This window comes from Glandiceps talaboti, chromosome 15 (assembly GCF_964340395.1).
Source record: "Glandiceps talaboti chromosome 15, keGlaTala1.1, whole genome shotgun sequence".
Taxonomy (NCBI): domain Eukaryota; kingdom Metazoa; phylum Hemichordata; class Enteropneusta; family Spengelidae; genus Glandiceps; species Glandiceps talaboti.
This window is the reverse complement of record NC_135563.1, coordinates 20,990,436-21,003,771: the sequence shown is the minus strand read 5'-3', so window position 1 is coordinate 21,003,771 and position 13,336 is coordinate 20,990,436. Positions and strand designations below refer to the sequence as shown.

Sequence of the window (13,336 nt, the reverse complement as noted above, 5' to 3'; positions counted from 1 at the left end):
AACAATTTTTGACCACAATGTATTAATGCTGAGTAAATCTAGATTTGAATTTAAAAAAAACCAACTTTATTATGTAACCTTTGGTCATTTAGAATTTACTTGTGAAAATGATCTCTTTCAGGCTGATTTATTTTGATGCAAACATCGTGAACAGCTAAATAAACTAAACTAAATAAATATAAAATACATATGTTCACACAATTTTGTATTTTATGATTTTGATAGGCTTGTATTAAAGTTACAATCATTTTATTGATATTTTTACTTCATATTCTCGTCATTTTGTGTTGTCAAGTGGCTGACTAGCCTGTCTGTCTGTCTGTCTGTCTGTCTGTCTGTCTGTCTGTCTGTCTGTCTGTCTGTCTGTCTGTCTGTCTGTCTGTTTGTTGGTATGACTAGTGACTTGTAATATCAGTGTATAATTGAAAGTGTTGTGAATCCAATAGCTCTCATATACTGGACAGTGGTTGATAGGCAATAGTCTGCTTGAACAATCTTACCAGAATGTTCTACTATGAAATGAAATCATATCATGCAAATGATGTAAATTATACGTTAAAAACCAAGGAATATCCTGTGCATATCAAAAATACATTCAAGGATTTTCCAGTGCTTTTCACAGGAAAATTTCAAAAGTTGAGTGAAGACTAAGAATTAGATATGAAAATAAATGTTTTTTGATGCTTTTAACAGGAAAAGGTCATAGGTTTGTTATTGAATGAATACTGTGAATTAAGAATCAAAATCAAATGTGTGTTTTTTTGACAAAATTTTAGCACTATGATGAATATTTAAATACCTAAATGTGTATTCAGTGCTAGAGGAATATACATTGTCAGTTTTCATGGCAGCAAGATAATGACAAGATAAATTTCATTTGAATTCTGTCACAACCTGGTTTATGATTGCATCATGGGAAATAGGATTTGTATGCTCACCATCAGCTATGTTTTGTTTACATGTTATGCAATGTATGAAAGATATCTACAGTACAACAATCTAACTTATGGTGAAATTGTATGAAATGATATTGCATTATTAATGTTTGTGATATTTTGAAAAAGATATATCCCATAATTCCTAATTCAGTGTCATTATGTTGTGATAACCAAATGTAAAAGGTTGTCATTGACAACACGCATTTCAAATGTGAATTCTCTTGACACCTTAGGTGCTATATTTAAATGTAAGAATAGGTGAAAAAACACAAAGTGAAAATTTCACACTTTTCATGGTTGTGAAAGATGACAGTTACTAGGGACTTTGAGATGGTGTAATGATGAATATTACTTGCTAGGAATGATAAGAAGGTAAAGTCTACCCGAGTTCCAGTGTTCCCATTCTTAAAATATTGATGTATTAAACCACAGCCTCTTTTACAGCATCGCCCAAAATGCGTCGTCGCGGAAGAAATAACATCTCTGGTCTGCGAGAATGCCTTAAAACTGCACTAGCTGTAACTGGGGTATTAATTTTTCTATCAACCTAGTTACAATATCACTGAAAATTGTTTAAAATACCAACATGTATATACATGTCAGTTAGAGGTTGATTTTGTCTATGGTAAGTAATCACACAGGGTGAAATTATGCTTCATTACAGTGTCAATTTTGGAGTTTTTGCAAATACTATGTCTACTGCTACTCATATGTGTCAAGTTCCCACAGATAATACCGTACCGAGTGTGTATGATATTATGATAAGTCATCATATCTGATAAAATAGTTTCAAAAAACATTCCAGTTGTAGCATGTGCCACTTTGCTGTAAGTGTAAGCTAAACTGACTTAACACTGATACACAATAGTTCCTTGCAACAAACCAGAATTTGATGTACCCCTAACTCTACTATGTGATGACTCACAAGAAAATGTCTTTTCTCTGACAAAATTTTGACCAACAATAAAACATTGTCTATTATCAGAAGACACACTACACGGAGTTCTACAGAAAGAGAATAAACATACAAAGATAAAAACAACATTATGTTGGAGTTTCTATTTTGACAAATTATGTACAAGCTATGATGTGAGCATCTCCAAATATCTCTCATTCAATTATGTTTTAAAAGTATGGAAAACATATACTAGTTACATTGTTTCAGTTTATTGTCATGGTTACCTACACACAAACAATAATGCCAATCATGTTGCCATGGTAATACAAGTTTCACATCATCATTTATCACCTTAATCATTATTATATTGTAAGGGGGATGTAATAAGTTATCACTGACAATACAAGATATGACAATACTATTCTTCATATGATCCAAAATTTATGATTTTCAAATCAATTCCATAACACTTGTCATTGTTCTGAGCAAACTATTTCTACATTTATAAATATATTTTGATGTTCACATGTTATATAAAGTTTACATTTCAATCTTCTATATAGAAGTGAAGAGTGTATATTACATTGTCATAAGTTGAGTCTGTTTGTATAACTTGATAAATTCTGTTTGTGTCAGGTGCAATAATTATATCAAACAGTCAAGAAGTATGTATATCCATACATTTATTTTCAGATTGTTTGAGTAGAGAATCTAATAAAAAAACAACTACTTTGATCTTTGTATACATTTATTTTATTTCATTTTAGAAGAGACAGATGGTAAAAGTGAAATTTGAGTAGATTTGGTGTGACCTACATGTGTATTACATGTAAATGTCAGTTGGTTTTAGTCAGGTATTTACAGCTACTGTGTCTACTATTTTCATGACTAAGCTAGGGGGTCTTATTGCTGAAATGTCACTTTATGAAAAGTTGATAAGTACATAAAAGCACCTTCAACAGACAGGAAATTATCATTAAGTCTCACATTTATACCGTTCAACACTGAACTGGAACGTGTCTGATGTTTTCAACTTGAAATTGTGAATATTTTGAAGAAATTATTGCAATGGAGACTGAAGCTAGCACAGGTAAAATGTTTGTTTGTATACCTCTTTAACCCATTACTGACAGTCATTGCCAAAATGTTGGAATGTTGCTGAATTCAGTAGAGTAAAAATGACTATGACATTGTTGTCAATATTTGGTAACCTGCACTGTATACTGCAAATTTGAACATATTCATGACAGAAATAGACTTTGAATATTTGAATTTTACTGTCAATGATTTGCATCACTGGTTATTAATGTCACGTCCAGTCTTAGTACTGGCCGTACTTTGGACAAAGGTGCTGAGTAAGAATATTTGTATACAACTCTGTAACAGTTAGTGTGTGTGTGCAATGTTGTGACAGCTAGTGTGCAGTGTTGTAACAGTTAGTGTGCTGTGTTGTGACAGCTAGTTTTGTAACCGTCATACCATAGTATACTTTATGATAACACTTCTGCTCACAAAGTACTACTGTATAGTCTGCCAACAAACCATAAATTGGATCCTAGTCGTAGGGTTTAATTATACCTTGGAGGGTACATTGTTTTCTTAAGTTGTCTGCCCTTGAAGATAAAAAAAAAAAGCTCTTAAAAATGATGTAGTGAATGTAAGAAACATAGTCTGCTCAAAGTATGTCTTGTACAAATTATGTGAGACTTTGACTTGGGTGTTACCTTCTCTTATTCTAAGTGTATCTGATCATTACAGTGCGTACTGTATTGATTTGAATACATGCAGTTGTTTCTCACCTAGTCGACAAAATATGAGTGTGTGCTCATTTTCTGCGATCTCTCTTAATCTATCTCTTCACAGAAGTCGTAGAAAATGAGCCTAGTGTAGATGCTAGACTATTCCCTCACCCAAACACACTTTATTTTTTGATGTAATTTTCCTGATTTTAACTTCTCAATGTAAAATCCAAATATCCAGCTTGAACATGTTCACTGTCCATTCAATGCTAACAGTCTGTGCATGACATGTATTTTACTACTCTTACCCTTTTAGCATCTGAAAGCCTATTACTTTCAACTTGTGTACATAATTCTTGAGTGAAAGCTTAAACCATATGGTTAATGACAAGCTTGGATCAACATAAAAAGATGCATTGAGATCGACTAGTTACGGAGGGTGGATGGCAAACTGAAAAGCAGGGCAGCAAACTGAAAAGCAGGGTGGAAAAACAGAAAGAAGGGCAGCAGCACAATTTGAAAAAAACAAAACAAGGGGAGAACACTGCCTATGTATGAGACTAGAAGTATTCATATATCTACAACACTTTAGGTTCAGGCACAACTAGATCTTTTTAGTTCAGGTGTTTTGTTCAGAGTCTGTTTAGCTCATAAGTACTTTAGATGGGGGCATTTGATATATGATAGTTGTGACCCAGATAATTCAACAATAGTCAAAATATCCTTTTTTTTATCAATTGTTATTTGAACTGTACCAGAACATGTCTTTGTTTGATGTTTCATGAAAATTGAACAGCAGATTTCTATACGAATGACCTGTGGAGTCAACACCATATGTTACTTAATAGTTTGGAAACAAGTTGACAAAATTCTTGTTAGTACCACTTTGTGAGGTCATTCCTGTGGTTTACACATAAGAATTTAAAGAAAGGTTACGAAAGATTCAACCTTTTAGGGTTCACAAGGCCAGCTGTAAATAGTTCCCAGGCAGACTTTGTGCACATCATTGCAAGGAGGATTTGGTGGTCACATGATGGTCACATGATTGTCACATGAGCTGACTAGTACTATAAGAGGTATGACTTACAGCATTGGCAAGCTGACCCTTGCATTTGCTTTGTAGACTGTAGACAAATTGTATGTCTGCACAAAGAAACCTTGGTAACTTAATTACTCTATGTTGAAATCTTGTAAAGTAACTCTACTGCACTTAACATGTGTTCAGTCATTTTGAATTTCATGCTAAGGTTTCCGGGAAAACCTGTGATCGCCATGACATGATTCAGGCTCCATGATTGTATGTCTGCACAAAGAACCTTGGTAACTTAATTACTCTATGTTGAAATCTTGTAAAGTAGCTGTACTAACTGCACTTAAAATGTATTCAGTCATTTTCAATTTCATGCTAAGGTTTATGGGAAAACCTGTGATCATGACATCACGAATACCCTAGTCAACTTGTCATGACTCTCTTTGTGTTGTCAAGATAAAGTGAAAACAAATATTTGCTTGGGAGCGGGATTATCTGTTGGTGGGAGAGATTATACAACACTTCATTTTGGGGATTGAAACATGTGTGTCCTTTTACTGTTTTAGAAGGAGGGATTAGTGATACTTCATAGGGGCAATAGTTAATCTCTGTAAAAGTAGGGAATAAAGTAAGATCACTTGTAATGTCTCATGTTTATGATCATAGTAACGGAATAAAACATGAAATGTAATATCATTTATATACATATCCCATCTGTTACTAAGTGTAATAGGATTATTGGTCATCAATAAAGTATTTTTGTCAATTTATGATATGGCTATATTTTGTTGAAGCTTTGCAGGGCATAGATTTGATGATGTAGCAACTTCCAGGTGTTAGAGGTCTACAGAAAACTACAGGTGTGGTATAGGGGTAGAGTTGTAGTAAAAACTACAGGTGTGGTGTAGGGGTAGAGTTGTAGTAAAAACTACAGATGTGGTATAGGGGTAGAGTTGTAGTAAAAACTACAGATGTGGTGTTGGGGTAATAAAAACTACTAATAGAAGTGTTGAACCATTGAAGTAAAGAAAAAACTACACTGTACTAACAAAATGAAGTTCTTCATATCACCAGTAGAGGTATTTGTTTGCTGTATTTGTAAGTTAAGAAGCAACAAAGCCTTTAATGGAAACATAGATAACGGTCGTTGCTATGTTGTCAAATCATTGCAACGTTGGCGTGCCTTTTAAAAGTTGTGATGTTATCTTTAAGATAAATGAGAACTGAAGATGTTCATATGTCAGCCAGCTCTCTTTCTGTTGTCACTGTTGTTGTGGGTCATGAGTCAGCCAACCATGTTTACAATTTCGACTTGTTGGATACAAAATTCAGCAGAACAGTGGAATATTGATGGTGTGATGGTTGACTAGACTGTCGACAGTCGCTCACGCCTTTTTTTTCTTACGTTTGATCTAAACTTAAGTCGTCGCCACGCCCGAAGGGTTAGGGTAATTCAGCCCTCAATCTCTCGGGCCTTCGGCCCTCGATATCAGTATGCGATTATAGTAGTGTTGCGCCGGATCGGAGCGCGGCGACGACTTAAGTTTAGATAAAACGTAGGTAAAAAAGGCGTGAGCGACTGTCAACAGTCTAATGGTTGACTTGTCGGATGCAAAATTCAAAATTCATTTGACAATGAAATAATTGATTGTTGGTTTATTCTACAAATCTCTGACTATAGACATGTGTACATACTTCAACAATGTAAGCTATACAATGTGTAACAACAAAAGTTATTATTTGAAAAGTAACTGTCAAAAGTGATTTTGTTACACTTACAGTAAAGTTCTTGTGTACAGAAAGGAATAATCAGAATAGACTGGTATGATTGTTATGAGGTCAAAGGTCAACCTGAGGTGATAAAAGACTCATTCAACTGGTATTTTGTGATTTGGGTCACAGTATATGCCATCTACAGCTGATCACCATGGTTACTGTCAAATGTTGTATACATGTGTTGACAGAAAATAGCTACTGTTGAATAATCAATTTGGTTGTAAAAGTCAAACAGATGATAACATTATAAGTAACTTTATTTACTATTATCTTCAGTGGGTGGAGTATAGATTGTCAACAGTCATTCGTGCCTTTTTTGATACATTTCATCTAAAACAAAGTCGTCGCCCGACTCCGTAGCACTGAATACTAATTCGTACTGATAGGAACTGCGATTGCTGAAGGTGCGAACGCTCGTGCCTGCGGCACTCACTGATCAGTACGCGGTTATAGTAATGCTCCAGATCGGAGCGAGGCAACGACTTTAGTTTTAGATAAAACGTAGCAAAAAGCCTGAACGACTGTCGACAGTCTAGGTGGAGTATAGTAAAAACAACAACAGAACACGAACAATAACAAATTTACTATTACATGTAAAAACAAGAAATTCTCTAAAAATTGAAAAAAGGAATTATTAACAACTTTTCAAAAATCTGCATAGTGTGCGATGATTAGTCATAATTTTAATAAAAGAAAAATGTTATCGTTTATTATTCTTTATCCCACTTTCATTAATTAAAATTAACCTTCCAACACTGAACCTGACAATCTAAATAAAATGACACTCATCTACTAAACCTAAATGACATCTTTTACAACATCTTAAATCAGGAACCTTTGGAAATCTTCGCCTTCCTAAATCAATTTTTAAATTATAATCATTTTTATAACTTATGATCATTATTATAATTTAAGTCAATAATACACGTAGAGGACATAACTTGTTAAAAATTCAAAGTCAAATCAAATACTCAATATAATCATAACTCGTATTGTATAGAAACTAGACTATGGCAACATTTACTGATAGACTTTGTGTTTGCAGGATTTAGACAGTGTCTCCAGGGCAGTGTTGAGTCGGTACAAGTCACAAAATAATACGGAGTCCATTGACATCTTTCCCAATCATATGTTGTGAAATACATGTTTCATGACAGAAATTGATGTTTGTTGTCAAATATACTAATTACATGTAATGACTTGCTGACCCCTTTAAATTCTGCTGTTACCTTGGAAACAAGAAGAGGCCGACCATTTTGATATAATTTAGAAGTCAATAATGTAGATTTCAAAATGCAAACATATTTGTGTTGAATAGTGTAATTTGTAGGATAATTTATATCATTTTCAGATGTTTTCTCAATATCTTTTTGGAACATAAACATTTCTGGTATGTCAAAATATGTTATTTAGGATTTGCTGTTCCATCTCAAGTTGCTGTGACCTGGAGTATCAAGATATGGAGAATGATGCATTAGTGAGCAAATAACATTACTTCTACATGTCACCTGAGACCTACATTCATTAGTACTGAATATGTGAAAATATATGATTACAAATTGAACAAAGAAAATACACCCTTTGTTGAAAAGTACCAGATTAATCTAACGTCACGTGACCAATCAGAATAGAAGATTAAGTAACAGACAATGTTTTAGTAAATAATTCTGTTCAGAATATGATTCTGTTTATCCTGTTTATGATTATGGTATTATTTTACAAAAACTAGAAAGTAATCCATAGTACCAGGAGAGTAAAAATACAAGATATAGTTTTACATATCGTTGTAATAATTCATTGAAAGCTATGTAATAGATAATACCATATGGTTGAATTTATGTTTTGTTGGCCTCAGTTGCACAGCTCATATATACTTACAAATTCCCACGGTTTGACAACTGAGGTAAAACTAGGATCTATAAAACCCAGGTATAGTTGGTGAGATGCCTGACAAAGACTTGTGTCTTGTGATAGTTCGTGAGATGTCTGACAAAGACTTGTGTCTTGTGATAGTTGGTGTGATGTCTGACAAAGACTTGTGTCTTGTGATAGTTGGTGTGATGTCTGACAAAGACTTGTGTCTTGTGATAGTTGGTGGGATGTCTGACCAAGACTTGTATGTTGTGATAGTTGGTGAGATGTCTGACAAAGACTTGTATCACACTTCAAGTGACATCCAAATGGTTCAAAGAAAAGAAAAACTCTTAAATTTACAACTGCAGACATCAGACCGTAGATGAACAGAACCTGTTACAAACAGGGAAAGCAAACAACTGAATTAGATTAATAACACTTGGCACAGCAGGTTGGAACAGCAAATGTTTTAAGTATTACACACCATGGGTTGATAAGAACAGTTTTATGGCCTCTTTATGTGTACATGAAATGCCAGGGGAACTTCTAATTTGTTTGTGAATGTGAACTATTATATAAAGAGGCCATACAACTGTTCTTATCCAAGGATGAAATGTAATATAAGTCTCTGTACTTCCAACATGCCATGCCAAGTGTTAATCCAATCCAATTCAGTTGTGTACTTTCCCTGGTTCCGTTCATCCATGGTTTGATGTCGGCAGTTGTATACAGTCCAGAGTTTTCAATTTGGTGGTACATTATACAGTACTACTAGTCTGAGTACAAGAAGACATACTACATCATGGTGTGAAAGGCTGGTAGTTATAGATGACAGTGTATTCAATGTGACACAATAGGTGAAAATGTTGTTGTATAAAGTGGTGGGTTATAGAGATTAATAGTGTCTTGTGTTACACTATTATGATAGATTGTCCATGGGTTATATGGAATACCACTTAGTAGTTGTAATTCTTGGCATGAACGTTTAACTTGTGGATTCATACTTATTTTGCAATAGAACTGCATATTAAAAATAATCGCACATTGATAAAAACAAAGACCAAAAATAAACATTTAAATGAATTCTAGTTATTACGTATCTATAGATATATATAATAATGATGCAGTATTGTACGTATTCTGAATTTTCTCAAAGATAGAGGGTACCAGTAGATTTCTAGAAAATGTAAGAAACTGATACTTTATTCAATGTATGATAGCAGAGAAAAACACCCAATGATAAAAATGCTGATAAATATTGACTTTCAATCATTCTGGTGTTACCATGGTTACCAACACAGTGTGCTTTGGATATAGGGATGTTTTAAACCTGACTGTTAGCCTTTTAGCAGTGGCAGTAACCATGGGAACGGAAATTGGACACAAGTTTTATGAAACCTTGAACAGTGACTATCCATGCTTAAAGGCAACTTTTTTTGTAATAACAGAAGTTCTCTTCAGTAAATAAACTCTGTCTTTAATCAGAACTGAACAAAAATGACAAAATTACTAATAGCAGAACATTTTGTGTGAAAGTTTATTGATATTGTAGGAAGGGAATTCATTAAATAAACTCTGTCTTTAATCAGAACTGAACAAAAATGACAAAATTACTAATAGTAGAACATTTTGTGTGAAAGTTTATCGATATTGTAGGAAGGGAATTAAATTAATATGGATAACCAAAACTTAAGATCACATGCATCAAATAAAAGAAGGAATAATTTAAAAAATGATGGTGCCTATAATTCTGATTTCACCTCAGTGGTTAGCAAACACTTGTAAGAAATTATTAGTTTTCTGTTATCCTTCAAGAGAATGGGATTGATGAATAAGGATTAGGAGAGGCTCCAGTTCGACATGCAACAGATGGAGAAACTCATTACATGTGGCACCATGGCTAACATAACAAATGCTACATTGGGTATTGCTCAGGGCAACAAAAGTGATAAATCACCAGGAAATCAGATATATTAGATTTTCTCCAGCAAAGTCGCCAGGCTTGTACATTTATGCCTTGTACACAAATAACGACTGGAGAAATTAAACCTAATCAATTTCTCTCAGTGTTGCTTTATAAGGCTTACTGTCACATGTATATAAATTAGATATATCGTAACCTGATGGTGTAGCCAAAAAACCCAACATTTCACATAATTTTCCTTGTGAGATATTGCTAGCCGTGCCTTACATACGGCTTTTGTAACTCGTCCTGTAACGTTTTGCCCTTAGTGTTGCTGATTAGAATGAGTCACTTCATCCATCCATGTTGAAAAGTAGAATGTGTCCTAGGGATGTATTTGAAGACTCTTGAAAATCAAAATTCTTCAAATCTCCCCAAACTTCCAGCTTGTTCCAAGTCCTATAGAAATAACAAAAGAAATGTTTGGGGTTTCACAGTCTTGTTTTCAAGGAAATCAGAAATCATTTACTTTTGCATAGACTGATCAACAGCCATATTTTTATTTAAAAATCTGCATGGTGATTTATTTTTGTGATTTTAACAGAGAATGGGTTGCAGTTTTCTTTAACGAAGTAACAGCAAAATTTTCCACAAGGCATGTATTCCATGTACATTTGATATATTGGCTGTTCATTCCTAGGTCATGTAGCTAGAGTGGTACACTCCAATACACTATTTGAAGTATTTATGACGCATTTATTTGAAGTATTTATGACATATTTATTTCAGGTGTTCAGAACAATGTATTGATTTTCATAGCAATCAATTCTGTAACTTATAGCATGTAAGTATCAAGAACACTTCAATCACATGTCTAAAAGGTTTCCACACTTACACATCAAACTAAAGATTCACAGATCTACTTATATTACTCTAATCTTTCCATACATTTGTCTCAATTTGTAGCTTTCATTGATTCAAGGTTTGTGTCTTCTGTTCTATGAAAGGTTAGTTTGAGAATAATAATAATAATAATAATAATAATAATAATAATAATAATAATAATAATAATAATAATAATAATCTTTATTTATACTGGATAGTTCTTTAGGCATATAAACACTTGTCTCCCAAGAAGTCCAGTGAGGGCCATCCCTCATGGGTTCAGTGTAAATGCAGTAGGAAACCGAAGTACCCGGGGAAAACCTGCGTTGTTCGGTAGAGTCAAACTGAATGACACTCTTCTTACTTACAGCGTGGTAAATTTAATCGAACCCTGAATGGGGTTCGAAACCCGACTGCAGTGGTAAGAGGCAAGTGGTTTAACCACTCGGCCACCGACAACCGACAACCCTCATCTCACCTCATGAAATCTCATATGTGATTTCATGATCACTCAATCAAATTATTGTCATCCTGAGGAAGCACAATATCATAATAATTCAAACAGGCGAATAAACAAAGTTATTTTGTACTTTGAAATTGTTAAAATCAAACATGATTATTTTACAAACTGTACCATACAGGAATAATTTGACTCTGTAATAACCGCATTATTGCCCCTTCCAAGGAAGAGGAAGAAATTACACTTCACAAAATGAAAGTAATAAATTGTTACATCTTGAAGATTGTGAAAGATTGGCATGGCACCAATTGTTTAGTGAATTAATAAAAAATAGTTGCGACAAATGAATGAAATAAACCATCTTGCTTTCAAGGTGATAAAAAAGCTGTCATTTCCAATTGAATGAAAGCACAATCTGACTTATGTGGTAAACCTTGAATTTTTTCCACTTTAAAGAATTGAATGTTTTCTTTGAGTGCAAGGTACTATCAAATTCTTTTAGGGTTTTTGGTTTTTATTTTGCCAACAAATACAAGAAACCTTGGAAGTAGCTTCTAATGTTTATCAAAGACTTCGGCCCGTTTAAACATTTTTTGTGAGCCCCCAAAAAGTAGAAAATGTTCATAATGGGTGACCCTCATTCCCTGCCAATGTGTACCTGTAAAAGACAATTTTAATTCGGGTTTAGTTTAAAGTAGATAAAATGCTCAAAGACTTTCATCTTTGTCCCTTGTAAGCAAAGGACAGTGCTTACAGGTCCAATTTAAATTGTTTAAAATGTGGAAAGAGTTTGTGAAGGTTGTCTATTGTAACTTGTATAGAACCTGTTAAGTAGATATGCTGTTCTAAACCATGATATAAATGCCTGCCAGTTAAGTGTGTTTGATATGCAGTAGACAAAAAGAATGCTTTATCAACTTGCTGGGTTTGAATTATTATTATTATTATTATTATTATTATGGTTTATTTATATTGTACATAGCAGCCTACTGGCTGAATTGTGACAATATTACAGATTATTTTAAAATGGGAAATTTATTAAGAATTGAGACATTAAAATATTAAATTATAAAACTTACAATTGGTGACAACAACATCAAAAAGTGTACTATGAAATGACTAGTGTAACACACACAAGACAATACTTTAGAAAAGGACTTAGTGGTAAATTTAAAAGCAATTAAAACCAATTTATACATTGCTCTGATCATGTATGGGATTGTACTTTTAGCGTACCTTTGAGTGTGCACCATGACTAGATTTATGAAAAGAGACAGTGGTAGTTTAAAATTAAAGGACATATCATAGTAGGAATTGAAGTGCACATATCTTTTCTTTTTTCCCATACCAGTTATTTATCGTACTGTTGAATGTTTTTCTTGTAAATGAATGGAAAAGAAATTCACCAAAATCTTTAGAAATTAGAAATGTTTGTTTGTTGGTATGCAACATTTTGTTGATGTCTCGAAAACTATCTCTGCTACTGTTCTCTTCTGACATTGTTACCATCATCTGTCAGACAGTTTTCATAGGAATGTGGCTACCGGTACTTATAGGAATAATATGCTTGTAGCTGAGGTGCTTTAAAATGTGCCCTCTAAAGCCAATTTGACATGCCACTGCAGACACACACAATTTCTAGTGACGCACCAAAATTTGGTGTTCCTCTATCTCTTACTATGTGGTGACCAGTATGCCCTCTAACTAAGCCAATTTGACATGCAACTGATACACAATTTCTAGTGACACACCAAAATGTTGATGCTCCTCCATCTCTTACTATGTGGTGACTCACAAGAAATCCCAGTTTTTCTCATTTTAACTCACAACAACAAAGTTTGGCTATTATTAGA

The 13,336-nt window shown here is 33.7% G+C and overlaps 1 protein-coding gene across 1 annotated transcript in view; it reads left to right on the top strand.

Moving 5' to 3' along the window:
• The first annotated feature begins 2,809 nt into the window (after positions 1-2,809).
• LOC144446379 (adipose-secreted signaling protein-like) overlaps positions 2,810-13,336 on the top strand; it is a 28,804-nt gene continuing 18,277 nt past the window's right edge. The window contains exon 1 of the mRNA XM_078136126.1: positions 2,810-2,926. Within this exon, the coding sequence (XP_077992252.1) occupies positions 2,905-2,926 (22 nt within the window). The 5' untranslated portion in view covers positions 2,810-2,904. The remainder of the gene's footprint in view (positions 2,927-13,336) is intronic.